The following is a 27,943-nucleotide window of genomic DNA, read 5'->3' as shown; positions in this document are numbered from 1 at the left end:
TCTCTTCCTGAGGCCTCTCAAAGCTTTGCAGTGAGCCAGAATACCAGGACATCCAGGATGAACAGCACAGTTCTGGTGCAGATGCTTAAGGAAGAGGCTCTGGATGCATCCTTTGCTTTTTCCATGGCATTTCCACCTCACTTCCTTGTCATTTTTAAGAACATGTAGTTTGAGTATTACACCAGTGTAAAGTCATGGCATCTTGTACAGTGACACCTGAAATCAGCTACCACACCGCTACCTGACCAGGTTATTTGAAAGGGCTTAATAAAAGGGGCCACAAACTGTTCTCAGGTTGTGACACCACATCCACACTGCTGGATTCTTTTCCATCCCATAACACAACAGCCAGCCAGCCAGCCTACCTACAGGGATACAATACCACTTTGCTCAGGCACTTTTCATAAACCCCTTAGAAGAAATCCTTGGAAGGTGAGAAAACTGCTGGCTACAAGCCATAAACCATTGTCTTATGTAAAAGAGGGATCATTGGCACTACAGGGGACATGATGGAAAACCAAGGCATTTGGGATGTTGAGGATTAAACCGGGGAATGTTCTTGTATTCCTTTGACATAAGACTACAAAATCTTCCCTAATTTGCAAGTTGCAGAGCTATTAGGAATAGTAGCTAGATGTTCTCCTGCTGGAGGAAATAACGATGTGGCTGGCTAACTCCTAGATCTGCTTGGGATCAGCATCGCTTCCCCCCTTTAACTTCAGAACATTTGATGATCTCACCTTGTTTGCCTTCGCTGGACTCTGGAGAAGGACGCACCTGCTCCAGTCCCCAAGCAATATGGTGTGCATTTGGCACACAAACAGCAATTGCAAGAAAAAGGAAGATATGAAGGTAAAGTTTAACTAATATCAGCTCCCAGGGGTCTTATGTGTTTTGTGCATAACTGGGATGGTGTTGGTGATTGCTCTGTTTCAAGCTGGATGTGCAAAGGGCTCGTTTTTCATTTTGCTAAGCTGAATAAACCCTGCTGAAACAGTCCGAAAATAGGATCAATTTAAAGAATCAAATGTGCATCTTTGAATATTTTTTTCTTTGTCCCCTATGGGCCTGAATGAACATTCTGAAGAGCTGGTCAGAAGAGAAATTACAGATGCAAATGGCAAGAAAGGCACTTCCAGATGACTGGAGGACCGGGAGCCAAACAAACACACTATCTGATGCTTGTTTTCTTGCAGGCCAAAATGTTGAGATTGGGCAGATGTCCAAAAAGCCCTTGCAACAATCCATGTGGAAGGAGGAGGGTTTCTGCAATAAAAACACTTCTGTTCACTCAATGTACAGATTGTTTTTGGAGTGTCTTTGAAACAGAGGGGTTGGGGGGGGGTGGGAAGGAAATTAATCGTTTCTCATTCTTGTTTGATTATCTCTTTGCTTAGCGCTAAGCCAGCCTGCTTCCAAACCCCTCTCATGTGAAACGAGGACCTTTGATGTCCATATTGTGGACCAGGTGGTCAGGAGAACAAAGTAAAACTGTGAAGGTCGGCATTGGTGCAGGAATCATTTTCCGAGCACTTCACGAATGTTAAAAAGGATACAGAGCAGGGATTCTGAACAGCAGAAAAATATGTAACACGTCTGGAGAGATTCAAGACAGGTTTTTCTTTTTGGTATTTCTCAGAAAACTGACTTTCAAAACATTTGCAAACAGGAGTTTGTTCTTTTTGGGAAGAGGTGTTGGAATACCCAGCACAACAACAACAGAAAACCCACACCCCAAAACCCACCATAGGAGGAAGGTGTGGAGCTGAGAAAACAGAGGGGAAAATATTAATTTGCCAAGAGGCAGTGACAACTTTTTTGACAGAAAAGTACATTCCACATCACAGAGTTTTTTTTCAGCTACAGTAACCCTGCCAACACATTTCACAGTAAATTCATTTGAGGGCAAAGAAAAAGAGTGCTTAATGCAGACACATGTAATGGAAATGTCAGTTCAATCCATCAGGATAGCTGAAGCTGGCAGCAGAGCTCTGTGCCATGAAGTGTACAATCGCGAAAACACTCATGTTTAACAATGGGCTTCTCAAAACATAAATACCTGCTCCTCCTGATCTCTGCTCTGCGTGCCTCCAATTTGTACCCACGAGCTCAGAAACCTGATATTTGGAGACCAAAATGTTGCTCACCTGTGTCTCGGGAGCTGAGCTCCCCTAAGGACAGTGGGTGCTGGGGTGGGGAGGGAGGGACAGAGTGGTTCCCTGTGCCAAAATCTGGGCAGATGTGGTCGTGATGACAAGGACACTCTCATCACCCACCCTGTCTATGAAGAGCCTGAAAGCTTCAGCAGAAAGGAATGGCAGAGCAGCAGCCAAGTATCATGACACTTATCCCATATCGTGATTTGTTTCTTCCATGCACAGGGTGGAAGTGGGAAAGCAGAAACTTAAAACACGAACTTGGGTTCTGCATTCTTTTAAGACTAAAAATTGAATTTTTAAGATGATGGAAAAAGTTATTTGGTGCATATAAAATATAAAAGTATCGGATTTGGGCGTCTTGATGTTATCATCAAAGCTGGGTGGGAAAGTGTTTGCTTGATCCAAGACAGCATTTGAAATTCTCTCTTGTCTGAACTTGAGCAGAAAAATAAAAATCTGTTAATATGTCACGAAGTGACTGTTCAAACACTAAACCACTTCGAGACAACAATTTCATATTAAGATCTTTCATTTTGATTTTGACTTGTTAATTTTTCTTTTCCAGTCTTCTATAACTAGTTTATAATTAATTTGAAAAGGTTGAAACTGAAAAAGGATTTTTTTCTTTCAGATTATTTTGGAATTTGTCATTTAGATGATTTTGAGAGCTGTCTGCAACATTTCTGCTGAGAAATCTCTCAAGCTCAACGCTCTCTCTCCCACAAACAAATTCCATTTTGACAAATGAGCATTTTGTGATAGGAAAAGTTGTCTCAAAATATTCCCTGCCAGCTTTAATTATCAGAGTCAGGCCAACACACAGAGTCTTAGTCTGCATCTTTTGGCATAGTTTACTTTCCTCATGGCATCATCTTCCCAGCTCTGGACAAAACAGCTTTTCATCTGAAAAAATACAATCTAATCCTTATGATTATTGCAGAAGAATCTGAAAGCATGAACTCTAATGGCTGGAAAAACAACCTGAATGAAACAATACAGGATTTTTATTTCATAACTTTTTTTTTTTTTTTTGCTATTAAGCCACTCTTGTAATTTAGGGGAATGCAAATGTTGTTGTTGCATATGGGAAAGTTGTGATAGATGCAGTGGATTTAAAAATTATTTGTATCTCTTTAAGAAGTATGCACATTTGATTTGTGACTGTCACCTGGTTTTGCAATGATAATTATATGAAAAAAGTCCCAACAGAACAGTACTCTAAAATGTTACTACCAGTGTTGCACAAAGTATGAGTATAGGATGGACATTTAACCTCCAGAATGATTTTCTGTATAAAAAACATACACAGAGATCATGTAAATGCCATTTTATGAAGTCTTTGGGGAAGCAGTTCAGAGGTTATGTCAAGATGTTGGGGACGTATGCCTTAAAACCTGGCCTTTAAGTCTAAAGCACTGGCTTTTTATTGACATTTAATAGAAACTGTTAATTCTGTTGGGCAGATTAACTCTGAACTACATCGTTACTGTTGTGTGCTCTGAAATGGCTGACGATGATAAAAGGTTTAAGTTGCTGCTGCCATTGTGCTAAAACAAATCTGCATGTCATTTGTTTAGTTGCAAATAAATCTCTGGGCAAAACTGTGTAAACAGAGCTGCCCCACCACAAAGAGAAAGGTTATCAGGACATTAACTGGTAGCTAAACTTGGGATATCAGAGGAAACAAACAACTGGAAGCAACGTAGAGTTTAAATACCAAGAAAGTGAAAAGGAAACAAGCTTGGGAATTAGAATCTCAGTCTATGCTAATGAATTAAACATGCCCTCGACCACTCTCTGACATAGGGGTCAACTGGCAAAGAAAAGCTTGTGTCCATTGTACTGAACACTGGAAACCCCCGTGGTGACAAAGGTACTGAGAGGATCCTATTCACTGATGGCAAGCTAGACACCAGTCTGTGAATATATTAACCAATTTAAATGCCTTACCTGTCATATAACATTTGATATCCTGAGAGTTGCTAATGGGGTTGTTGTTTTTGAACATATACAGGTTGAAAGGCATTATGTTATTGCTACTCAGGTGTTTCCACATATCATGGTCCGGACTCGTCCATCGACCTGCTAGCACATCGTAGTCTCTCCGTCCCATGTGGATAAGCTTTGTGAGGGGGTCGTACAGTCCTCCATGGTAGCCGATGATGATCTGGAAGTTGGGATTGGTGTCCATATAGATCTCCCCATATGCTGTGTATAGTATCTGCTTAATCATTAAGCCGGTCCCACTGAAGACAGCCAGAGGAGTGCCGATGTTATCACAGGCTATGTAGAATTCATCGCCGCTGCTGAGCTCCATTGCAAAGAGGTGGCCTTGGAGGTCATAATAGAGGGAAGTGATCTCTGAGCTCGAGTGGTTGTACAGATGGGTGACCTTGGTTGGGTTGGTCAGGTCTGCGTAGAAGAACTGCAAGTGATGGCCATGGCTGGTTTTGCTAGAAACTCTCCTTCCTAGGCCATCGTAGCGGTATTTCACAGTCCACCCACTAGCTTTGTTGTAGGCTTTGATGAGCAGGCCAGCTGAATTGTATTCAAAAATATCATTGCCTCTTTGCTTCAGGAAGCCATCTTCATCCATTTTGTACTGCACATCCCCCAGTCTAGTAATTCTATCCCTGAGGTCGTACCTGAGTGGGGTAAGGCGGGCGCTATTCCCCGGACTCAACAAATGGAGGTTTCCATTTAGGTCATAGCTGTAACGCCAGAGTGGTTTGTCATTGATAGACACTGTCTGCAGCTGACCGTCAGCATCATACTCATAGGAGTACCTGGTTGTGTTCGCATAAGGGCCAACCTTCAACTCTTTCTTAACAACTCTCCCCATGTTGTCATACTGTACGGTCATCCAGTACATGAGCGACCGAAATATCTCGTACTGGACCTCCTTCATCCTGCCATAGGCATCGAAATGTTTAGTGTGAGTCATGACAGCAGTGGTGATAATCTGGTTGATGTCGTAGTAAATGACTCCGAATTTACCAAATTGCTCAGTTTTGCCTGACACGTCATCGTACCTGTAGAGATCGATGGGTAAAGGTGTCTCGTTGATGACTGCTTGCATGCTGGTCACCCGAAAACTGTTGTCATAATTATAGTCAAAGCGTGCATTCACCATGCCTTCCTCGGTGAAGCGGAAAATCTGTCGATCAATGAGGGGCCCTATCTGTCTGTACCTGATTGTACATGTGAACCCTTCATTCTGCAAGTTTATCGTCTTCAGCATGCCAGCAGTTTCATCATAGGTGAAACTGATCTTTGTGGTGTCGTAGAGCATCTCTGCCAACTTGGACAACTTTCCATACTTGTAGATGACACGTCTCCCTGTCCCCAAGTACAAAGTGTGGAGCAGCTGCTCATCCTCTGTGAAATCCTGAATTACTGAGGCGTTGCCTTCTGGGGGCCGGTAGATGTTCCTGTAGTAGCCGATGGAACGGATGGTTTCTAAAGTCTGCCGGGCAACGTTGGGCATGGTCACAGACGACAACCGGTCATTCTTATCAAACTCAAAGATGTACTGCCTCTGGCTGTGAAGGAGCAGCACCATGGACTAGGTGGGGAGGAGAAAAGAATACGTTTTAATCCTGGTTTTCAGGCAAAATCATTCTTAACTCTAAAAAAAAACCTGCAAAATTCTCCAATAAAAAAAAAAATAATACAGCAAGTGAGATAAGTCTGCACCCACAGGATGAAATAATAGCAGCATGCAGCTGCATGGCCCATCAAGCATCCCCAAGTAGGAGCAAGTCAGAGGAAGAAGCAGTTAGCGCAGTGAAGGTCTAAGTTTAGAATGCTCAGTTGTTTGGATCGATACCGTGTAGCTGTCTCTACCCAAATTCTCCTTGTCAATAGCTTCTACAAACTAACTAAATAAAGCTGATAGAAACACCAAAGCAATTCTTGGAAAAATAGCCTCCTGAAGCTGTCCAATGCCCAATTAACTTGGTGTGTCTATGTGTCACCTGTTTCTGCCTTAGAAACTTCTGCCCACGTGTGTATTCGTTGTCGGTGTTTTTTTGCATATAACTGACAGTCCACACAGATTGTTTAATGCAAGGTGCAAGTCAATACTTTTTGCTTTTTAAAAGCCATTTACTACAGTTCCCTTAAGCTATTGTAGGGATAGGCTCTATACAAAACTTATAAATAAAAATATCAGCCCCAGAGATGCAAGAAGTGGATCTCTGGGACACTGAGTTAGTGTAACAACAAATGGTAATAGAAGTTAAGTCCCATGCCAACCTACACAGTGAAAACTACAGTGCAAAGTGTTTACAACAGTCTGGCTTTTTATTACATGTATTTCCTATGAACCAGGAATGGGCTACTCAAAGAAAGGAGGATGTCATACTGTATGGGTTGTTTTCACATGGAAAATCCTACTGGAAGTCCCTACTGTTCACTCCTTGACTTTACCTGCAGATATTTTATATTACAGCTAGCTCAGCAAAGGAATGTTGTGCTTAAAAATCAAATGCCAGCGCTCTACAGCATTAAAAGACATGCTCTCAGTGAGACTGGGAAAGAATAATGCCCTCAGGGGAACTTTCCATACTATTTTCAACTGCTTTTGGGTGGTGTGGCACCGAAGTTCCTATATGAATCTTAGTGCAAGCAGAATACACAGAAGAGGAGTATAAGGACCAGTAATCAGCTGCTCTGAAGTAATGCAGCTGTACTGAAGTCGAAGGAGTAAATCCCTTTGACTCCAAATGCACCATGAGTCAGAGGTCAGTAGGAGGACTCCCACCTTCTCTAGGTAAGTGTAGCTCCATGATTTGCCATCAGCAAAGATCCTGGATGTAATTCTGCCAGACTGATCATACTCCATCCTCTCTGACATTGTGCCCCGCTGGATCCCCGCAATGTGTCCTCCTGGGGAATAGGTGACGTTGACCCCGTTCAGTCTGCTGCTGGGCGACCAGAGGCTGGGCCTCCCCGCCTGGTCGTAGAGGATGCGGAGCGTGAACTTGCGGTGGTCGTCGTAGATCTTCTCTGTTCTTGTCACACGATCGAAGTCGAGGGACAGCAGGTTTCTGTTGTGGACCTACAAGAGGGAGACAGAGAATTAGGAAGCTGGAAACTGTTTTAGTGACAAAGCCTAGCCTTGTTTCACCAAACACCTCTTTAGATCAACCAGAGACTATCCAGATATTCATTGCCTCTAGGTAAGACTGTCAAAACCAAGTGTTGGCCTAACCCTACTTCTTGGCTTCAGTGAGGACAGAGGCAGAAAACCAGTGGCTACTTCTGAAACATCACCATGGTGAATTAATATTGCCCATATCCCAAACTTAGGATTGCTACAGCACATGTGGTATGGCCCTACAGAAGATGTAATGGAAAATTGTTGCAAGGAATATTTGCAAGATATTCTGCTTATTAAATCTGGGATATAAAAGCCTTTTGTTTTCATGGATATTAAAAAATAATACTTTGAGAAAGAAGATGAATGTTGTGTCAACATAGTTGAAAGTTGAGTTTTTCTCTGAGTTTTTACTGCATGCACTGGAGGTGAAGCTTTCCACCTGGGATGAAATACGGAGGCTTTGACCACTGTAGATGTTACATAGACCAGGGACTTTCCTGTGAGAGCTGGAGTTTTAGCTTCATTGTCCTGGGGTTATTCTGTGTTGCATAATTACACTCCTGTTACCTCCACAGACTCCGCATTTCCAAAGATCAAAGGTATCTACTTCAAAGGTAGGAGCGGGAATACATTTTCATTCAGGGATTGTAGCACACAGCATTACAAAAAGGGCCGGCTAATACAACTCATGTTTAGCTGCATGTGCAAGAAGATTTATAAAGCCATATCAGCACAGTAGCAAAATACAGTGCAAAGATGAAAACCCCACATTGCCAGGAAAAGCTTGCCAGGGAAGACAGCTGCTTCTCCATCCCACCACTTTCGAACCTTTTTCAGCTGGTGAACCCCTCTTTTCTGGGAAGGTGCAGATTCTTCTCAGATGAAATTCAAACTCCAAAGAGCTTTTTTCGGTTCCCTCTGCAGCCCTTCAGCTGCAGTCAATAAACCAAGGGTTTGCAGGCTGCTGCAGGGTCTTTGAGAATGCAAGTTAAAAATGCTGCCGTATCCTGCTCTGGGTAACACCAGCACTGAGCACTGCTCTCAGCCCTGGTCCAGCTTTGATCTTGGCCATTTCTTTAGGGTGTTTATTGAATTCCCACTGTATTTTGGGGATGTGGGAGTATCTGAGAGCTAACCAGGTATAGAAAGGACGTGGCAGAGGCAATGGAGAAATGGTGTGCTGGATTCCTGAAGGAGGGGAAGAGGGAAAGGCAGGACCACTGCTGTGCTTTCAGACATCAGTGCTGGAACCTGGGGAATGGGGGCATTACAAAGCCAAAAGAAGGAGTGTCAGAAGGAGGTCGGAAGAGGCAAAAACAGGGCTGAGAAAACGTGGAACTGAGCTGAGGGGGTGCGTGGCCAGCCCAGGCAGAAGGAATCGGTGCTGTGATGTAAGTGTAAAAATGATGTAAAAGGAGGCAACCGCAAAACTGATTTCCAGTTTATGAATAACAGTGTAAAAGGCAAGTATGACTTCGGGAGAAAAAAAAAAACAACAGTGTGGAAAGGTAGATAATGCTCCAATTAAATGTGTAGCTGAGTTTAAAATAGAATGCAAATGGGCAATGGGAAAAAGAGGAAATCAGCCAAAAGCCCATTGTAACAGGCAAGCTGGGAAATAATTAAAAAGGTATCAAAACTCTAAGTACAGATGCACATATGTAACTAACGGAGCAATTTGATATCTCATAGGTGCTTGCTGCTATAAATAGAGAAACAGAAGTGGCAATTGCTTGCAAAAAGAAAAAAAAGGAAAGAAAAGCAAAGCAGGAAGGAATAATATCTCTGCCTTCCATCTATTCACAGAGCAGCTTCAGCCCGGCAGCTGCAGCTTTTTCTGCTACTGGTCTCTGCCAAGAGAGCTGGAAAGAGCTCTTCCAGGGCTGGGACAGTGATCTGGGCTGGAAGTGGCCTCCCTGCTCCATGTGCCATGCACCGTGCTGGAAGGACCAAATAACAGGTCCCAGGGCAGCTCTTAGGCTCACTCCAAACCTCTGTATCCCATTACTGGTGCCCTAACTCATTCCACCACTGTGGCAAGAGAATTCTGCAGGACTAGCTGGAACCAGTCTCCCTTTTCATGATTTTTTTTATGATTTCTTTTCTCCTGCTCTCCTCTCCGCGAAGCGCTGCAGTGCCAACAGCCACCCCGCAAGGTGACGGGCAAAGCCAACCCGACACTGCCAGGTAGCCTCTGAACAGGGGCTAAATCTTTTCATCCTTGTTCAAGGACATGCCTTCAATAGAAGGGAATTTTCTGCAGGAGCACTGACAGGGCTGCAGGCTTCAGTCCAACAAGCGTGTTTTATGGTGAGCAACTAAACAAGGTGCCATCCTCCATCCCAGAGTCCTCATCCTGGAAAAGGCTCTGAGAAGCTCCTGCAGAAAGCTTTTGCCCTTCAGGGCGTTTGGCAAGACACAGACACACACACAGACACAGATTTCTAGGTTGGAAGAGACCTCAAGATCATCGAGTCCAACCTCCGACCTAACACTAAGTACTCCACTAAACCATATCGCTAAGCTCTACATCTAAACGTCTTTTAAAGACCTCCAGGGATGGTGACTCCACCACCTCCCTGGGCAGCCCGCTCCAATGCTTAATAATCCTTTCGGTAAAGAAGTACTTCCTAACATCCAACCTAAAACTCCCCTGTCGCAACTTTCGCCCATTCCCCCTCGTCCTGTCACCAGGCACGTGGGAGAACAGACCAACCCCCACCTCACTACAGCCTCCTTTAAGGTAACTGTAGAGAGCGATAAGGTCGCCCCTAAGCCTCCTCTTCTCCAGGCTGAACAACCCCAGCTCCCTCAGCCGCTCCTCGTAAGACTTGTTCTCCAGACCCCTCACCAGCTTGGTCGCCCTTCTCTGGACTTGCTCGAGCACGTCCATGTCCTTCCTGTAGCGAGGGGCCCAAAACTGAACACAGTACTCAAGGTGCGGCCTCACCAGAGCCGAGTACAGGGGCACAATCACTTCCCTAGACCTGCTGGCCACACTGCTTCTTATACAGGCCAGGATGCTGTTGGCCTTCTTGGCCACCTGAGCACACTGCTGGCTCATATTCAGCCGACTATCAACCAATACTCCCAGGTCCTTCTCGGCCAGGCAGCTTTCCAGCCACTCATCTCCCAGCCTGTAGCTCTGCTTGGGGTTGTTGCGCCCCAGGTGCAGGACCCGGCACTTGGCCTTGTTGAACTTCATACAGTTGACCTCAGCCCATCGCTCCAGCCTATCCAGATCTTCCTGCAGAGCCTTCCTGCCCTCGAGCAGATCGACACACGCACTTAGCTTGGTGTCATCTGCAAACTTACTGAGGGTGCACTGGACGCCCTCATCCAGATCATCGATAAAGATATTAAAGAGGACTGGCCCCAGTACTGAGCCCTGGGGGACACCACTTGTGACCAGCCTCCAACCAGATTTGACTCCATTCACCACAACTCTCTGGGCCCGGCTATCCAGCCAGTTTCTAACCCAGCGAAGCGTACGCCAGTCCAAGCCCCGAGCAGCCAGTTTCTTGAGGAGAATGTTGTGGGGAACGGTGTCAAAAGCCTTACTGAGGTCAAGGTAAACCACATCCACAGCCCTTCCCTCATCCACCAAGCGCGTCACTTTGTCATAGAAGGAGATCAGGTTCGTCAAGCAGGACCTGCCTTTCATAAACCCATGCTGACTGGGCCTGATCACCTGCTTGCCCTGCAAGTGCCGCGTGATGACCCTCAAGATAATCTGCTCCATGAGCTTTCCTGGCACTGAGGTCAAACTGACAGGCCTATAGTTCCCCGGGTCTGCCCTCCGGCCCTTCTTATAGATGGGCGTCACATTGGCTAGCTGCCAGTCAACTGGGACCTCCCCCGATAGCCAGGATAGCAAGGCCTGTGATCAGCACGGCGCTGAGCCAGGGTAAACATCAATGCACAGTTCACAGTATATTTGACCTCCCTTTACAGTGTGTAAGAGACTAAACTTACCCCCAAACCCACATCCTTCTACAGTACTTCCATTTAACCCCTTGGTTTGCTCTGGAAAAGCACGAGCACAAACACGCTACCATCTCAGATCTCCCCAAAGCTTCACGTGGAGCTCCTTTAGCTTAAATGATAATTAACCAGCATGCATTGGTCTCCCTGGGAGCGTAAGAGCACGAAAAGGGTAGATTTCTCATAAAAAGGCTGTGGCAACCTTCAGCAGAAGAGCACAAACAATACTTCTGCAGCGAGGACTCCAGGAGCCAACAACATCCATGTGATAAATGGTACCCACAAAGCAGTTTCGCCTGCAAATTGTTGAAATTATTGAGGTGGCCTTATCCAAGCCTCAGCTCCTTGTAGAAGTTCTGGAGATGATGCTGGACTGTTCTCACTAGCAAACACACCAGGAACATTATTGGCGTATCCCAAAGGACCTCTCTGGTCATGTTGGCTCTGGTGGGTCTTTGGGACGCTTGGTCGTGGTGCCAATGTTAACCTGGTCTTGGGGAAAAGGAACCAAACTACAATATGAGTTTTCATGGTTAAATAAATAAAGCAGCTGAGCCAGCAGCTCTGTCAACTGTCCTATTTGCTCCATTGCCAGAGATTACATCCTTCTTTATTGAAAAAATCATATTTGTTTAAAAAAGAAAAAAAAAAGGAAAGGAAAGAAGGAGCTCTGCTCCTTGGAGCAGAGCTTAGCCAACGCTCTCACTGCAGATGGGGTCTGTGTTGCTGTTGGCTTGTCAGGGGTTGAATTTGCAGCCAATTAGCGGAGATACCTCACTGCTGGGCGGGTGGATCAGAGGATCGCAACTTTCTTTCCGTAGGGTATGAGCAACATGAGAAGGGAAAAAGGCTGCTTTAGCATATTTGTGCTGCTTCAGTGCTGCCTGCTCAAGCTCAGCATCAGGTCAGCATTGCTGGGACTGTGGAAAAGGCATCGGGGCTGGCCCCTTCTGCCTTCATCCACAAAGAAGTCCCTGCCCTGTGCCTTATCCCTGCGATAAACACAGGCACTGTTTTATTTCCTGGGGAAGGTTGAGGAGGCAGCTGAGCAACTGGCATTATCATTCCAGGAGCTGGTTGAGCTCATGGCAATGTGTCGTCAGTCCCCAAGAACACCCTGCAAACATGGGTCACGACTCATAAAATATAAATCCATGTGATGGCAGCTGAAAGGATGCTGGTTTTAGGGGAAGTCCCTCTTTCACAGCGGCCAGATGCTGTTCTCCCCATCTCACAGACCTCAGGGAGAGATGCAGAGCTGCAGCCTTGCTGGGTGTGTTCTTTCCCTACAGAGCATCCTTTCCCCCATGCCTTTGCTGTTGTCTCCTGGGAGCAGCAGGGTGAGGGGAGAGGGAAAGCGGTGATTTACTCACCCAAGGCAGAAAATGATAAAGTTTCCCCAAACGAACAAAAACATGTTGAACTGAACTTCCCTAAGCTTCTCCCTTGCCAGAGAAAGCAGCAATTACTGGTGCGAGGGAAGAGGAGAACATGACACGGAGAATATGTTAAATGCCGAGCAGTCCCCAGGGAGGCAATTAGCACCTTGCAGGTTTATGTCTTGGGGGTGCAGATGCTGCCTTGCAGGTGCAGACAGGCAGCTTAAAACTTCTTGTTCACCCTCAGCTCCTTTGAACCCCTGAACAGAGCTGTAACCGAGTCCTTCAATGATGTAAGATGCTCTTCTGCTTCACTAGAAGCAGGGACAGGCCCCAGTAGGCTCCAAATGTGAATAAATGCTGGCAGATTTATAGGGACACGAGTTACCAGCCTGAAAACTCATTTTGCAAGTGCTTTTCCAAATGCAGTACAATATAAAACAAAGACACATTCTGTGTTTGAATCCGCTGTGAAGATTTTGGAAGATAAAACTGACACGGGCAGCTGAGCTGCGGCTAAATGAGTGGAAACTGCTTTGAACACCAAATAGCTGTGCCACAGCTGCAGATTCGAGAAGGCTGTCTCCTTTCAGAGACACACTTGTCTGGTCATTTCATTGGTTATTAAAAAAAAAAAATTTAAAAAAACAACAACCCAAACCAAACAAGAAGATTGATGCCAACTGATTTGCAGACATCCAGCAGTTTCCAATGAAGGAGAAGCATCGGCTTTCACTACTGTTTGCCCAGCTATTCTCCTGATGATGAAAAAGAGTGAGCGTGTGAGGCTATCGATGCAAGGGGAAAAGAGCAGCGGCGGGGCTGGGGAAGGTGAGAAGCAAAGCTTCACAAGTGTGAGCGAAGAGAGCCGTGAAAAATCACACCACGGTGGCAGAGGTCACGCAGCGGGGAATAGCGAGAGGTGGAGAGCAAGGACTGGGAAATACATATTCTGAAACTACAGCATTAATATTTACTGCGAAGCCTGAGTGTGAATAAATAGCTGCAGTCCCTTGGCCGTGGTAGCACTGCTTTTTTCTCTGAGAGCCTGAATTTGCCAGGCGCTGAGCAGCTTCCCATAAACCCATGACTCCAAGAGCAGCAAGGTGTAGGGTGAGTGTGCAGGACTCGCTGTTATTACAAGTTCCCCACCTTGCCTGCAGTTAGCAGAGGAATTATAGGCTTACTGGGCAAGAACTTGAAAAAGCCCTGACGAGTCTGTGGCGCATGGTGTGGAACAATGTTTTCAAACCACGTCAGACTCAAGCACAGAAAGAGCTAAGCACTCAGTGGGGAGAGAGCACCATCAGGCTGAAGCTGTTGATAACTCTTCACATCAGGGAACAAAGGCAATTGCCATGCGATGCCCTGCGAGCCCAGCTCTTCAGCAGGTTCAACAGATTAGCAAGTTTCAGGAACCTAGAGAATTTCCTGAGGCTGCACAGTGAACAACAAGGCTTACAAAGCTGTCAGTGCTCAGGTCTACTAGCAGTACAGGTAGAAAATACCTATTAATTTCTATTAATTGGTGTAATATTTAGTGGTTACGATCGTCTCTTGCTTGCTTGAACTGCCTGGTGGTTAAAGCTGCAGTGTCTGGTAGGAGGTGATGCATTCCCAGTGATGCAGGGGGCTCAGGGAAATCAGCAGTCCTGTCTGTGACAGCTGAGACAATGACAGCACACAAGAAGACATAAGGACACATCCAAGCCATAAAGATTGTGTCACTGGCGATGAACAGCTCTTTCTCTGTCCTGCAGCCTCATCCTGGTTGCAGAGAGTAGAAATCAGCCCTGTCCCTTTCTGTCACGAGGCTGGGGACTGACGAGATGGGAAGCAGAATCCAAAACTGCTCACGTCTCTCACTTACCCTCAGCCGACGTCCAAATACGGTGACCTGCCCTCTCGCTTGCTCCTTCCTCTGCCTCCACTCCACGAGGTTGAGGCCGTTGTCGATGGGCAGGGTGACGTTCCTCTTGCCCACCGTGGGGTTGACGGTGCCAGCCAGCAGATGCGGCTCGGTCTGCAGTGCCACCTCCATGCCATTAGCAAGCATCAGCCTGAGAGAGCCATCGGAACCAATGTAGTAGCTGTTTCGGACTTGGTCTGAAGACAGAAAAGAGATCTTTTAAAATGGCTGCTTGGTGATACAGCAGATCATTTCATTTGCTCCCTCATCCAGGCCTCACCACTATTTCTGATGGTTGCAACTCTGTGGCTCACCTGTCCTGCTCACAGTGAGCAAATCAGTGAAAACTGAGGTGAGCAGTCATTTTTTCATTCTGATTAGATTCTGCAAGGTCTCAAAGTCTTGCAGAAAAATCTTACACAGGTTTAAAAGCCACCAGTGGAACAGCCCTGTAATACCTTACCCAAGGACAAAGGTTCAAACTTCTTCCTTTAGGCTAGGATAAAGACCTTTGCTAAAGCACTGGGTGGTGAGATACTTGTTTTAAACCACAGTCCTGCCGAAAACTTTCCACATTTTTATATCCCAAAGATCCCAGCTTCACTACAAAATATGAAAAAGTGGGGCCACCTCCTTTTCTCAGCTTACTCCCTATCTCTCAAGGGACAGGAAATTGCATGGCAAGTTAACGCTAACCAGTTCCCCAAACAACAGCCAAACACTCTCGCTTGGGAAAGCTTTCAGGAGGCAACCGAAGACCTCATGTTTGGAGAGAAAGCAGAGGCACTAAGCTCCCACACATCTCCATACATCTGTTCTCTGCTAGCTCCTGACAGATCAGCAGATTTGGAGGCCAGGATTTGGGATTTCAGGAGCAGAAGAGAAGAACAATATCCCTTGCACATCCTTCAGGAACTAGGCAGGCTGAAACCCTGTCCTTTGAAACTCCAGCTGGCACTTCTCTCTGCAGAGAGGAGCTCATGAAGGGTAAGAAAACATGAGACTTGCTCAATGTAGAATAGCTTTAAAAGTGCGTTATACACAGAGTGACTTATTTGAAGCTTTTCAAAAGCTGGAAAATATTACCATTTCTATTTCCCAGGCTGCCATAAATACCTAATTGTGAATAAAAATACCCATTAAAAATTCATGTCAATTGTTTTTCCGTTCCGAGGCAAGTAGGGTTTTGTTCACTAGTTGTTCTGTCATAGCTCGGCAGGAAACGAGGTCGCAGCAAAATTACCATCTCTCGTCTAGCTGAAATAGATCAGCAAAAAAAAAAAACACAACAGAGTTTGGTATAATTAGGGAAGGAAACCTGACACCAGCTGGTCGCTTTTATTGTGAGGCTGATCCTGGTGCTGCTGGAGCCAGCTGGAGTCTTGCCACACTGATCTCAGCAGGACCACAACTCAACTTACTGTACACAGTTAACCTAATGATGGTGTGAAATTGCTGTGGCACTGGATTTTGCCACTATAAATGTACAGCAGTGATCCACAGCACAGATTCAAGCATTTTGGCTACACCATTGTCTACTTAATTTGATGGTCTTTTGACCCAGACTCCAGAAAGATTAAACTTGTGAACACTCCAAGCTTGATTCTCCAAATAGAGAGAAAGAAGACAGTCTGCTGGCTTTCACTCTTTTGTTCTTAGATACTTGGTCTCCTGAAAAAAAGTAGTAGAGATCCACTTTAAATCAAATAAGTGAAATATCTCTGCACTACAATAAATCCCTCCTTCCTTCATCCTTCACCATGAAGCAGGGGAAACGCTCTCTGGAATTCACTGGGCGTGTGGTGTTCCCTTTGTGTCACACTGCCACCACAGAGGGGTTATGGTGGATTGCCACCAGCAGTGTGAGAACTATAAATCCACTGCTTTCAGGATTTTCCCAAGAAGAGACTCTTCTTGGGTTTGGAAGGCATTTCTCAAGGGCTACATGAAATCCAGGTGCCATTGGATGATGTATTTTACAGTGATTTAGCTTAGTGATATGGTTTAGTGGAGGACTTGTTAGTGTTAGGTCAGAGGTTGGACTTGGTGATCTTGGAGGTCTCTTCCAACCTAAATGATTCTGTGATTCTGCGATTCGGCTCTATTTTTGTACTCTATTTTGGCCTTGAAAAACTACCCCCTTTGTCAGCAGTGTACAGGGCAAAATCCCACAGAATTTCTGTTGGCTATACAGGCTCTTAAACCCATCCTAAAGGAACACATAATCTTCTGGAAATGCCTTCTCAGATCTCATCAATGTTCCTTTTTGGTGTCTACCGTATGGATCCACCTGGGTGCATGTTGGTCTTTTCTGACAGCCCTGACATCCACCTTGGCTAAGGCAGGTGGATGTTTGAAGCTTTTCATGGTGCTTAATTCTGACCTGGGGGTTTGAGGGCTGGGCAACACCCCAGCTCGTTGCAGATCTCATCCTTGATATGGGGGATTGCTTACCTTGGGACAGAGGGTCCCAGTAGGTGACGGGGGGTCTATGGATGAGAGTCTACAGTTGTGAGTCCTATAACTAAAGATTTCTGAGTGCCTGAACTGTAACTCTGACCAAGAACAACAGAATTTAGGCATTTAAATACCTTAGTGAGGTCTGTTTCTGGTCTCTGCGTGGAGCCATAAAATGTCTCCATCACACACTGACTGTAGCCAGAGCTTGCTCAGTGTGATCCAGGCTTCCTGAAAGGTTTGCAAAGGATTTGTGAAAGCTGGCCAGAGCTGTGAGCCCTGAAGGAAAACGCACAAGCACCTCTCATGCAAAGGGAATCTGCAACGTGTGTTTTCCCTTGAGAACAACCAAGCGGGCAAGACGCTCAGAGACCTCGAATGGCTTCAGCTCCTTCCACTGGAGAGACACTTGGAAGGTAAATTACATTTCAGCTGTGCTCAATACATCCCTGGGTAACTCCAGTGGCCCTTGATTTAGTTTCTACAGTGATGCCATGAACAAACAACTGCCTTGGTTTGGGAATAATGCTCGTGGGAAAGCCACCCTCAGCAGGTCACGGGCCACCTCTGCTGCGACATTATCCAGATCTTCAGTTTTAGGTAAGTGCGTTTCTTCAGACCCAATGAATTTTGTAATTTTATACTTCTCAAGATGGTTAAGCTGTTTGTAATACTGTGTATCCCAACGGCAACAGTGGCCCTGTGCTGGAGGGCAGTACAATGAGATAATTGACTGTGGCACCATTATGTAACTGTGCCTTCAGCTCTGGATGTATAAATCACATTGCAGTCAATTATCTCACTAAAGGGCCCCCAACAGTGGGCTCTATTGCTTAATTAGGCTCTTGAGGTGAAGCCAACCTCGTGTCTGTGCAGTTGCCAGACATCTTAATGCAAGTGGATGGGATGGGGCGGAGTAGGTTGGATCTTGCTCTGCAGACTGAGGGGAAGAAAAAGAAAGTCATTGTGCTCCCCTACAGGGATACTGAGCACAGCTTGAAGGGGCTGGCACCCTCTCAGCTGCCTTCTCCAAAGGCAGGAAAGGCAGTGTGAAGGCATAGTAGGCACTTTCTATTACGAAAACTTGCTTTTATTATAGGGAGGGGGACGGAAATGCACGTCCTAGAGACATGGGAACAAGTGGGACTCTGGAACACGTTGGTCTCACTTGGAGCACTGTTCTTCACCAGGGGAAATGATGTTTGGCAGCCTGGTGCCATTAGGCATAGGCTAAGAAAGAATGAGAAATGGGGAGTGAAGAAAGCTAATGGTTTGCCAATCCTTCCTCTTGCTCCTGGCCCCAGGGAACAGGAGCGAGGGACCCTCGGGAGGCTTCTGCCTTCAGAACCTGGAGATCCAGGTTGGCATGGTTTGTGCACTACAACTTCTGACCTTACCGGTACGTCAGCACGGTGCTACACCACTCCTTATTCCTCTTTCCTTTCCCACTTCATCACCTTTTCCTCCACCTCATCAATCCTCCGCTTCCCCACCTTGCCATCACCAGCAGAGCCGTGCTCATTTCCAACAGCTGCAAATCAGTCCCACCCTTGCTGCCCACATCTCCTTCCTCCGTCGTGCCTCTCCACCCCAGCCTTTCAGCTCAAATGCAGACATTTTGGGACTGGGACGGTCATTTTTTCGGATGCTGCCCTCTAACTATTTGAAGGGCCAGTGAACAAAGAGTTAGAGAAACCTCTGGTAACCATCTGGAAGCCTTTTCCAGGGGGAGAGGAACTGCTAAGTTGGAAGCCATAAAGAGAACGAAGCAAAGGGGGTCGGATGGAAGCACGGCGAGATTTACGCGCCCCTTTTCGTTATAACAAAAATGGTAATGATGATGGAGGACTATGCTGCACGGCAAGGGGACTGGCTGAGAATGAAGCAGAAAACAGCTGCAGAGCAACTCCAGAGCTAGGGAATGTTGCTGAGTAGGTGCGAGTGTGCGTCTGCCCCGGCACATGGGGAGCTCTGGGGTGCTGGGGGTGCAGGTGGCAGGGATTATCAGGACGGTGCCTGTTTCCTAATGGATAATCCCATGCGTACAGCTTGGGAGAGGGAGAGGGGCCTGACTCACCTTGGAGCAGGGTGTAGAAGGCTCCCGACGCCGACAAATTGGTCGTTATTGTCACGTCATCCTTGCTGGAGGTTTCCACCTGGACGTGCACGGAGCTGTCGGTGTCGCTGCGGAAGCTGCTCACTTGGCCAGTGGGGAAGGTGACATTGGTCAGGCGGCCAAAGCTGTCGTACCTGAAAGGAGGATGGAGGGAAATCAACAGCACGAACAGAAGCGTGGGACACACTCATCATCCTGCAAAGCAGAGACCAAGTCTTGGTGTCTTCAACCAGATTTTTCCCAGACAAAACCCCGCTATCTGTCAGGACAACCTGAACTTTTTTTTGGCTTTATGAAAAGAAAATTACGGCTTTTAGCTGACGGAAATGAAGCAAAGAACAGAAAATGACTAAATAGGCATTAGCCTGTTTTTTAACAATATCTTTCTGATACTTATCACCTGCACTGTGCTTCTTGTTTATGTCAGAAAAACTTTTATCTCCCATTCACTGTGCTGTGACCTGTGGAAAAGCACTACTCTGTGCATCCTGTCTAGCAGAACTAGAAGTTTCTGAAGACCACCATTTTTTTGTACGGTTGTGTCCCGAGCTCTTCTGCATTTTCTTCTATCCTATTTTAAAAGCTAATGTTAAGGTAGAAGCAAGGACTTGCCAGATTGGCCACACCAGGTAGAAAACTGTCCTTTGTGAACACGATGTAGGGCCCTGAGCACACAGCTGAGACCCCTGTCTCTACCTTTTGCTGTTCCTAGGACCATCTGGAAGGACCGATTTAAAAGCACAAAAAAAGCAGGTCATTTTTCACCCCTACCAAGCCCTTGGCTTTTCCAATGAAAGACCCAACATGAGCACCATCTGGGAAGGTTTCTGTGATGTGGACACCTGTCTACCAGGACCCAGATGAAATGAACTACACACACGCTGGTCCCACAGCAGGTAGCTAGCCGGGGGGTTATTTTTTTATTTTTCAATAAAACGAAGAAGCAGTCAGCAGTGCCTGGAGGCCTTCTGAACAGAAAATGTTCCTCCCATTCATGGCATTTCAAAAGAGTTACCCTTTTGGGTAACTGGCAAGGGACTTTTGGATGGAGACTACTGCAGAGTGACATGGAGAGCAGCAGGTAGATCTATGGACCTCCAGGCAAGGGATATGTAAATAGGCAGGGAGAAACAGTAGGAAAAAAATCAGCAAAAGCCATCACTGCTAAACATTTGACTCTTTCATGTCCTGCCCAGGAGAGAAGGGCAAGAAAGCACATCGTTTGGGGATGCAAAGCAAATGGTGGTTGAGCAGGGAGAACTCATTCTCCTGCAACATGCAGCGGTGAACCTCTGATGGAGCACAGCTCAGGGCACTACTCCTCAGAACGATGAAGTAACATAAAAGATATGTTAAGGAAAACATGGTTAGAAAACACAACCTAAGAGGGAAAGCCAAAAGAAATGAGCTGCTTTAAATGAGAGGAAACAAAGAAGTGGGGACATGCCAGCCTGAAAATGGTTGTTCTGAAGAGGTTTTTAATTTGTCTTGTCTACTGAGGGTGTGACAAAAGGTACAGGAGACATTCAGGTCAGAAACTGGAGAACATTTTCCAGGTCCATGGTTGCCCCAAGCAGAGGAACAGATGGAGCTCTGGACACCCCACTGACCAACGTTTTTAAGAACAGATGAGAGAAAAGTGTCAGAGAGGGTCTGGATGTGGTTGATCAGATATTGGAGGGAGCAGGTGGTTGAGAAGCTCTCGATCCTCTTCAGGATTACTCTGAGCTGGGGAACAGCACAACAGACCCCATCTAATAGCATAAAACTATTCATGAATTGCAACTTAGGAAAGACCCCAAACCTGCCACTGGCTCTGCACTGTGCAGAAAAACAAGTTTGCCTCTTCTCTTCCATTCTCTTTCGTCCAGTTTTGTCCTCAGTCCTGGTACTTCACTTCTGACAGTGATGGCAGTGACTTGATGTGAGGAAGGGCTGGCTGAAAAGGGGATTTTTTGTCACAGTTTAATATTTAGTAAAGTGCCTAAATAGGTGAGCTCATTGCCGAGTCTCTCCAGCTCTTGGCTTTGGAGACGTCGCCACATGAAGCTTTTCTTGCCCAGGATGGTGGAAGAAAGCATCTGGCCATCCAGTGTCAGCCTATCCTTCTTGGGATTATCCATGCATGGGGGAAGGAGCAGCCTTGCCTTTTCCCTCCAAGACCTTGGCAATCAATCAGCTACTTGTGAAGTGGAAAAGAAGGGGAAAAATAACAAGGGAAAGGGATAAATTCAGGACTGCGTTGCAGGAGGCTGGCAGAGACCAGCTAAAGCTTTTCCAAGTGGCTAGGAGAGCATGGTTTGGATCTAAACTGCATCTCCTTGCAAGAGCCAGAACTAAAGCTCTCAGTACCAGGGGCCTTGCTCCTCTTTTGCTGTTGTCCTGTTTGCTCTGAGACGGGATGCAGCCACACATCTCCTCCTAAAACAGTATGAAATCTTCAATTAAACGCATCAAGAGAGATATCTTTATCCCATCTGCTGAGACAGGCCACGAGGGACATGATTTAGTCTCCCCCTTGAGCAGAGAGAGCATTGTTATTGCTAAAGGTGTGTTATGTAAAACCCCCAATTTTTTCCACCGTGACACCAATAGACCCATATATAAAACAGTAAGGGTAGTCTCAGATCCCAAATGCTCTGAAATTTAAGGAAGATGGGATCTGAATTTAGCACCTCTGACTTGGTGTAACTGTAGGGAAAGGATCCTGCTATGTTTATAGTTTTTAAGAATCAGCTGCTGGAAGCGAGCCTGTTTCACCTCCTAAAAATAACGGCACGAATCTAGTTGTGCTGAAGTCTGTGGGGTGACTCTGGTGTAACACAGGTGTGAGTGTGAAAGGAAGCAGGTCCACGGATTAAGGAAAGAAGAACAGCAAGAGCCAGGATGGGGTGAGAGAGTGATGGCCACGTGGCTACTATTTCATTGAAGTGCTGAGTCAATGTCCTCTGAGTCATAGGATTTATCCAAACTGAATGACACTCAGCACCATGCTGATAGCAGAAAACCTATCTTCCATGCAAGCCCTACTTACAGCTCAGAAAAAAGCCCTCACAAAGCCTGTGGATGCTCAGTTTAACAGCCCCAAGCAGCAGCAGACATGCAGACCCTTAACTCTTATTTATTCCTGGACATCTGGCCCACAGCACCCTCACAAATGGTCCTCCAGTGCTTGGTAAAGGCTGCTCCTTCCTTTAAACAACCCTCCACCCCACTCCCAGCAGCTCTGGGCTCCTCCACGACGTCCCCAGACACCTCTTAACATCTCTCCTGCCACCCGCTTGGCACTACTTGACTTCCCCAGCATCCTGGGGATCAGACAAGGTACCTGCTCACGTATGTTTGCAGCCTCTCATCCCACTAAACAAGAGCAAAAGCTGATTTTTTGCTATTCCACAGTGGTGGGATAGCGGGCAAATATGCTGATACCCTCTGCCTGTTCAAACTGGGTTAAACAGGAAAAAAAAAAAGAGAGAGTATGATGGTGCCTAAATCTCTGCATGTTTTTCTTTTTAAGTCAAAACAAGTGAGTACAACAAGCATAATTTACATGGTTACATTTTTCCAGCCGCACAAAACTCACACGCCAGGGAAGAAGTTCACCAAGAGCATCCATTTGGGACTTTGTGTCCCGAGGAGCAAGGCTCATTTTGGCCCACAGCAGCCTGTGATGGCATGCTGGAATCCGTTTAAGATGCCTGCACGTGTACATGAGACTTTTGGCACCTCCTTCGTCACCACATTAGCCTCTGTCAGGAGTAACCCGAGCCACCTGTGCTCCCTGCGTCTGCTGCAGCTCTGCCCAGGAGCCAGGCAGGGACCGTCGGAGCGCTCGCTTTGGGGTGACAGCTCACCTAGCTGCAGCTGCGAGGGGGTCACGCCTTGCAAGGGGGGGGGAAGGCAGCACAACTAGACTGCTCCGGTTTTAATTATGGCTTTTAATTAGCGGCAGATGAAGTGTAAAACACTCACGGCCAGACAAAAGCTCCTTTTAGTGCTGCGGTGGCTGTGCAAAAGGAGACACACGCGGTGCTTTCCTCTTGGCAAGCAGATCCTTTCCTCTTTTCTGTTTTGCTCAGGACTGGAGCATTTCCCTCTTTTCCCCCGAATTCGAGCATACGGCACATATCTGATGTCATCTCTCACACCCCCGCAGTCTCCCGGGACACATGAGCTTGAAGGCTTCAGCCTCCCAAGCAGATAATGTGCTTAACACGTTAAATGAGTGACATGGCTGTGTCCATACTTTCTATCCCTGCCTTCAGCCCTACAAAGGCACTTAGAGGTCTCATCCTCAGCTTGGAGAAGAAGGCCAAGCGACTACAGATATGTGCCCTGGTATTTGGGGTAAGATAAATCTCTCCCAGTCAACTCATTTCGCAGCTAAGCCCCCCTGGGCCAGGTTTCCACAGCCTCAGGATTCAGGCGTGGGCCAGTTTTCATCACAGCCTAAGACTTCTGTGTTCTCCAAATGCTCGAATTAAGGAAATGCTGAAACATGGGAGTGCACACGCAGCAGCCACTCGGAGCAATGAATTCATCACCTGCTAACACAGCTGCTGCCTCCCATTCAAACCTGCTGCACAGCCTCAGCGTTCACAATTACAGTGACAATTATTAGGCCAGCAAAGGAAGCTGTTGCCATCCATTCCCAATTGGAAACGTATTTAGCTAAGGTTCAATGCCCAGAATTAAAATGGTATTTGGTGCTTATGAGGCCTAATTGTTAGCTTGTAAACATTCAGAGCTTTCATTTATCACATTACCATTGTGTAGAGACCTGGGCCTTGGGAATTAAAGAGAGCATCCTAAGTACCGTCTATTCAGAAATCAATTCCTTGCCTGAGCCTCCGAGTTTCCTCATTTTAGCTTTTTCACATTTCATCAGCCTTTTAAAACTACCAGTCAAATAGATTGGAAAAAAAATCACTGTAATAATATTGCATTTAGTGCCAAAGTGTCCTAATGTACTTTGCAAACTATATTTTGTGTGTGATTATACAGCCGTGCGCCCGCCGCCTCTCAACAAGCCTGTCTCTTCGCAATTTTTCAAACAACATTAAACACAACATTAAAAATAAATCCATAATAGACAAACCGATACTACTCAAATATGTATGAAGGCGAGTCCTCTCCCTAATGACACAAAGCCAGGCTGCAGCCACTGTCTGCAGAGTTTTCTGGCTGCCCAAACCAGAAGATGAAGACCTTTCTAGCTGCGTTTCAGGCCAGGCCACGGGCTCCAAACATGACCTCACAACTTAGCGAGAGGACTGGAGAGGTGTTGTTTTGTCTTGGCACTTACTGGAGTTTCACTGTAGCTTCTGCAGAGGAACAATGATGAGAATTGGGTTATATTATTGTGAAGAAATGTGGAGCGAAGAAAACTTGCTAAAAGAGGCAGAAGAGGAGGGAGAGCAAAAGTGGCTCGTGTTTCTTTTGCTCCAGCCTGCTGCAGCCACGGGAAGAGACCCTCACTTGAACTACACTAAACCAAGGATGCCACCAAATCCCATAAATCTCTGTGTATGACCTGAGATATCAGCTGGTGATAAAGGGATGTTATTAATGCAGCAAGCTAGCTTTTCTCAAAGTCAAGAGGTGGCTGCTCCTCTAAAGGTAATGAGTGTTATTTATCTCTGGTTTTGACTACGAGAGAAGAAATTGCACAGCTTTTATGCCACCTGCAAGGCAGATTGAGTCTGGGTAAATGCTTATCATGGTCATTCTACCCCTGTTTTGGTGTCCCAGTCACCCAGACCAGAGCATTGGTTCGGCACAAAGCACCACTGGTGCTGGGGTGGGACCTCTGCTGAGTGCTGGGGGTGTCAGGAAGCCATCCAAGGTCGTCTTGTGTCCTCAGCCCAGCTGGCTCCTACCTTCAGACCATTATAGGTTTGGCAGAGTTTGGTCCTCTATTAAACAGCTTCCTACATTACAGGTCAATGCTTCCCTTCCCTCCCATCCAGAGATCTGGCTCCACGTTCCCCTTTGCTCTCTGCCATTTCTTGGGCAGCCCATGGAAAGGTTTTGAATCTGTGGGCTTGACTTCAGTGATGTGTAAGTATTTAATTCTGCACCAGAGGAGGTGACCTTCAGGACTAATTGGGCACACAAAGGACCTAAGTGAAAGAGCCTCATCTGGGTTAAATAATGCATAGAAGGTTTGACTTTGGCTCAGAGGGAAATTGAATTAATGTACAGTGATACCATCTCCATGAGCTAATCAAGATAATTGCCATATTCTTGATTTAAACAAATACATTAAAAAAAAAAAAAAAAACGGATTTTGAAGTAGAGATAAACAGCAAGGTTAACCAGCTCAGTGAAGGCTGGTAGTGATTTTTTCATGTCAAGTGAAAAAGCAGCAACAACAAAGCAGTCACACAGCATCCTTTGTCTTTGACTTGAGGAGCTGGACAACGAGAAGCTGTTACCCTGGCAGAGCATCCAGATCAACCTCCGTTGCCACTGATTATCACTGTCACGGGTTGAACGGGAAGGCAAGTCTTTAATCCGGTTACTGGACAAGATGAGCTGTCCTGTATTAATTGACAGTGAGTGTCAAGCCCTCTGTGGAGGCAGAGGTCTATATAATACGAAAACCCTCAAAGAAGTCCTAGGTAGGTCTTTAGGGACAGGCTAATTACTGCAGGGAGCTAAGTTTCACTCTCAAAGGAAGGGGGAACTGCATGCCATTAGATACTGAACCTTGCTCTGTGCTAAACCCAATCAAGTAGGACTGTTACAGCAGGTGTTGGTGTAGGAAGGGTGCAAGGAAGAGCTGCAAGTGCTGTGAGCAAGTCTGCAACCCTCTGAAAACAGCATCTGTCTCCTTCCTGAACCCCTGGAGGACCTGGATTCCCTGGTTTGCCTTCCGCTGCAGGGTCAACGTATCAAATACATCCTCTTCTGTCCTCTCCGGAGTCTCACCAACGTGTCCGTATATCACAGCTCTTTGCAGCCGTACGATAAAAGCTGAGAAATGCCCTGGTAAGAGCAACAACCAAAGGAGAAGCAGAGATGCTGGACACGTACCTATGTAGTATTGTCACTCTTGCAACACCATTGCTTTTTTGTGTTGGGTATCTGGTTTTATGGTCCTCCACAGACAGTAAGGTAAAGGTAAATCTTACAGGGATGTTCTTCATGGGGCCACTGGTGCAGTGTAAACTTGCCAGCTGAATTTATGCTTACCCTTAACTTTTAAAGCAGTGGTGCCCATCCTGCCTGGGGCCATAAACAACTGTTATGTGCAGTGAGAACCATCAAGCTTTTCCTCAGAGTCAGATCTGATGTCTTTATTTCCTCGGCTGCAAGCAAAATGGAAATAGGGGCTTCACCTTCCCCCTTAGCCAGGACTGAAAACAACTCAGAGCACCTTCTGGTCGCTCATGATCACAGGATTTCTCTAAATCACTTAAACTTCCCCAGTGTAAATTTCCCGATGTTCTGATACAGAAACCAATAACCTGCAGGTTTCAAACATCAATTTGTTTTACACCATCTTCTTCAACTTCTTGGCTATCAAGGAATTTACATTTCATCTTGCCATGCCTGCACTCATCCCTGCAGTTTGTGTTTGACTCATGCATATCTTCTGTCTAGAGAAAATACATCTTAGGGAAGGCATCCAGAGTTATGATTTAAGATACCAAGAAACGGAGAATATACTGCTTCTCACAGTTGGTCGCTCTACCGGTTAGCTAATCTCAGCACTAAAAAATTACACTGTCCTGTCAACTTGAATGTCTCTACCTTTGCTTTTCTAGCCCCTTGCCCTTCTTGTGCCTTTCTCTGCTAGGCTGAAAGTCCTTCTGTAGGTGACAGTTTTGTGCTGACATGCTGTGATCTGGACACTTCTTGTGCTAAGATAAACAGATCAAGTTGTTTTAGTTCTCAAGCATAAAGCATTTTCTCCCCGCGACTGCATTTTTGAACTGTTTTTTTTTTCTGCACACTCTTCGATTTTCCCCATCCTTCATAAACTGCAGACACCAGAACTGATAGTACTAGTCTCATCAATGTTGTACAGGGAGAAAATCAGCTCCCTTCTACTCACTAAAGTAGGGAGGGATGAGTAAACATATTCATTTTATTTTTCCATCCAAGCAATGGGTTAGACAGATTTGCCATGGATGGCTTCATGATTTGTTTACTGCAACCTCTGAGAGTCAACGCTCAGCCCCATTCTTTAGATGTGGCCTGTTACATTTGTACCTTGGCAGTAAACCGTGTAATAATAACATAATATGTTTAAATGAAACTTAATTTATCAATAAATCTAAGGATCTCACCCTTATTTAATAATCTTCTCATTTTACCAGTTCTGATTTTATATTTTTTTCCAGATTACGCACGCAAAACCAGGGTAGAATCAAGCCCTGCCAATTCACCCCAAACGACCCCACTGAGTGACCTCCTATTGCTGAGTTCTTGAGGCATTTAATATGCCTTTTTCACAGCTAAGAAGAAGAGAAGACCAACCTAATGGACAGGTTGGGAAAGGATCAGATAGGATAAGACAGGCTAGGATAGGGTAGGATAGGCTGAGAAGTGACAGTCTTCAGTTCAAGCAAGGAAGACTCAGACTGAGCATATTAAAAAGGTATTTTGACAGCAAGACCAAACTTTAACAATAGGATAGGTAACGACATTATTATCACTAGCAGTATTTATGAACAACTTAGATCACTTTGATAGGATCCATTTGACCAAATCGTAGATATCTGCAATGTAAACACCCCTGTCAGAGCTAATCATTCTGGACTGCCTTTATGGAGAGGAACTTTCAGGCTACTACTTGTCTCATTACATCCTAAAGCCACAATATCT

General features: G+C 45.9%; 1 protein-coding gene across 1 annotated transcript in view; it reads right to left on the bottom strand.

The window, feature by feature from the left end:
• Positions 1-27,943, bottom strand: part of TENM4 (teneurin transmembrane protein 4) — a 338,371-nt gene that overhangs the window by 9,936 nt on the left and 300,492 nt on the right. The window contains exons 25-28 of the mRNA XM_035560436.1: positions 19,070-19,242; positions 14,497-14,732; positions 6,925-7,221; positions 4,110-5,724 (exon numbers count right to left, since the gene is read on the bottom strand). Coding sequence (XP_035416329.1) covers positions 4,110-5,724; positions 6,925-7,221; positions 14,497-14,732; positions 19,070-19,242 — 2,321 coding nt within the window. The remainder of the gene's footprint in view (positions 1-4,109; positions 5,725-6,924; positions 7,222-14,496; positions 14,733-19,069; positions 19,243-27,943) is intronic.

Source organism: Cygnus atratus, chromosome 1, assembly GCF_013377495.2.
Source record: "Cygnus atratus isolate AKBS03 ecotype Queensland, Australia chromosome 1, CAtr_DNAZoo_HiC_assembly, whole genome shotgun sequence".
NCBI lineage: Eukaryota > Metazoa > Chordata > Aves > Anseriformes > Anatidae > Cygnus > Cygnus atratus.
This window is presented reverse-complemented; position numbering and strand designations above follow the sequence as displayed.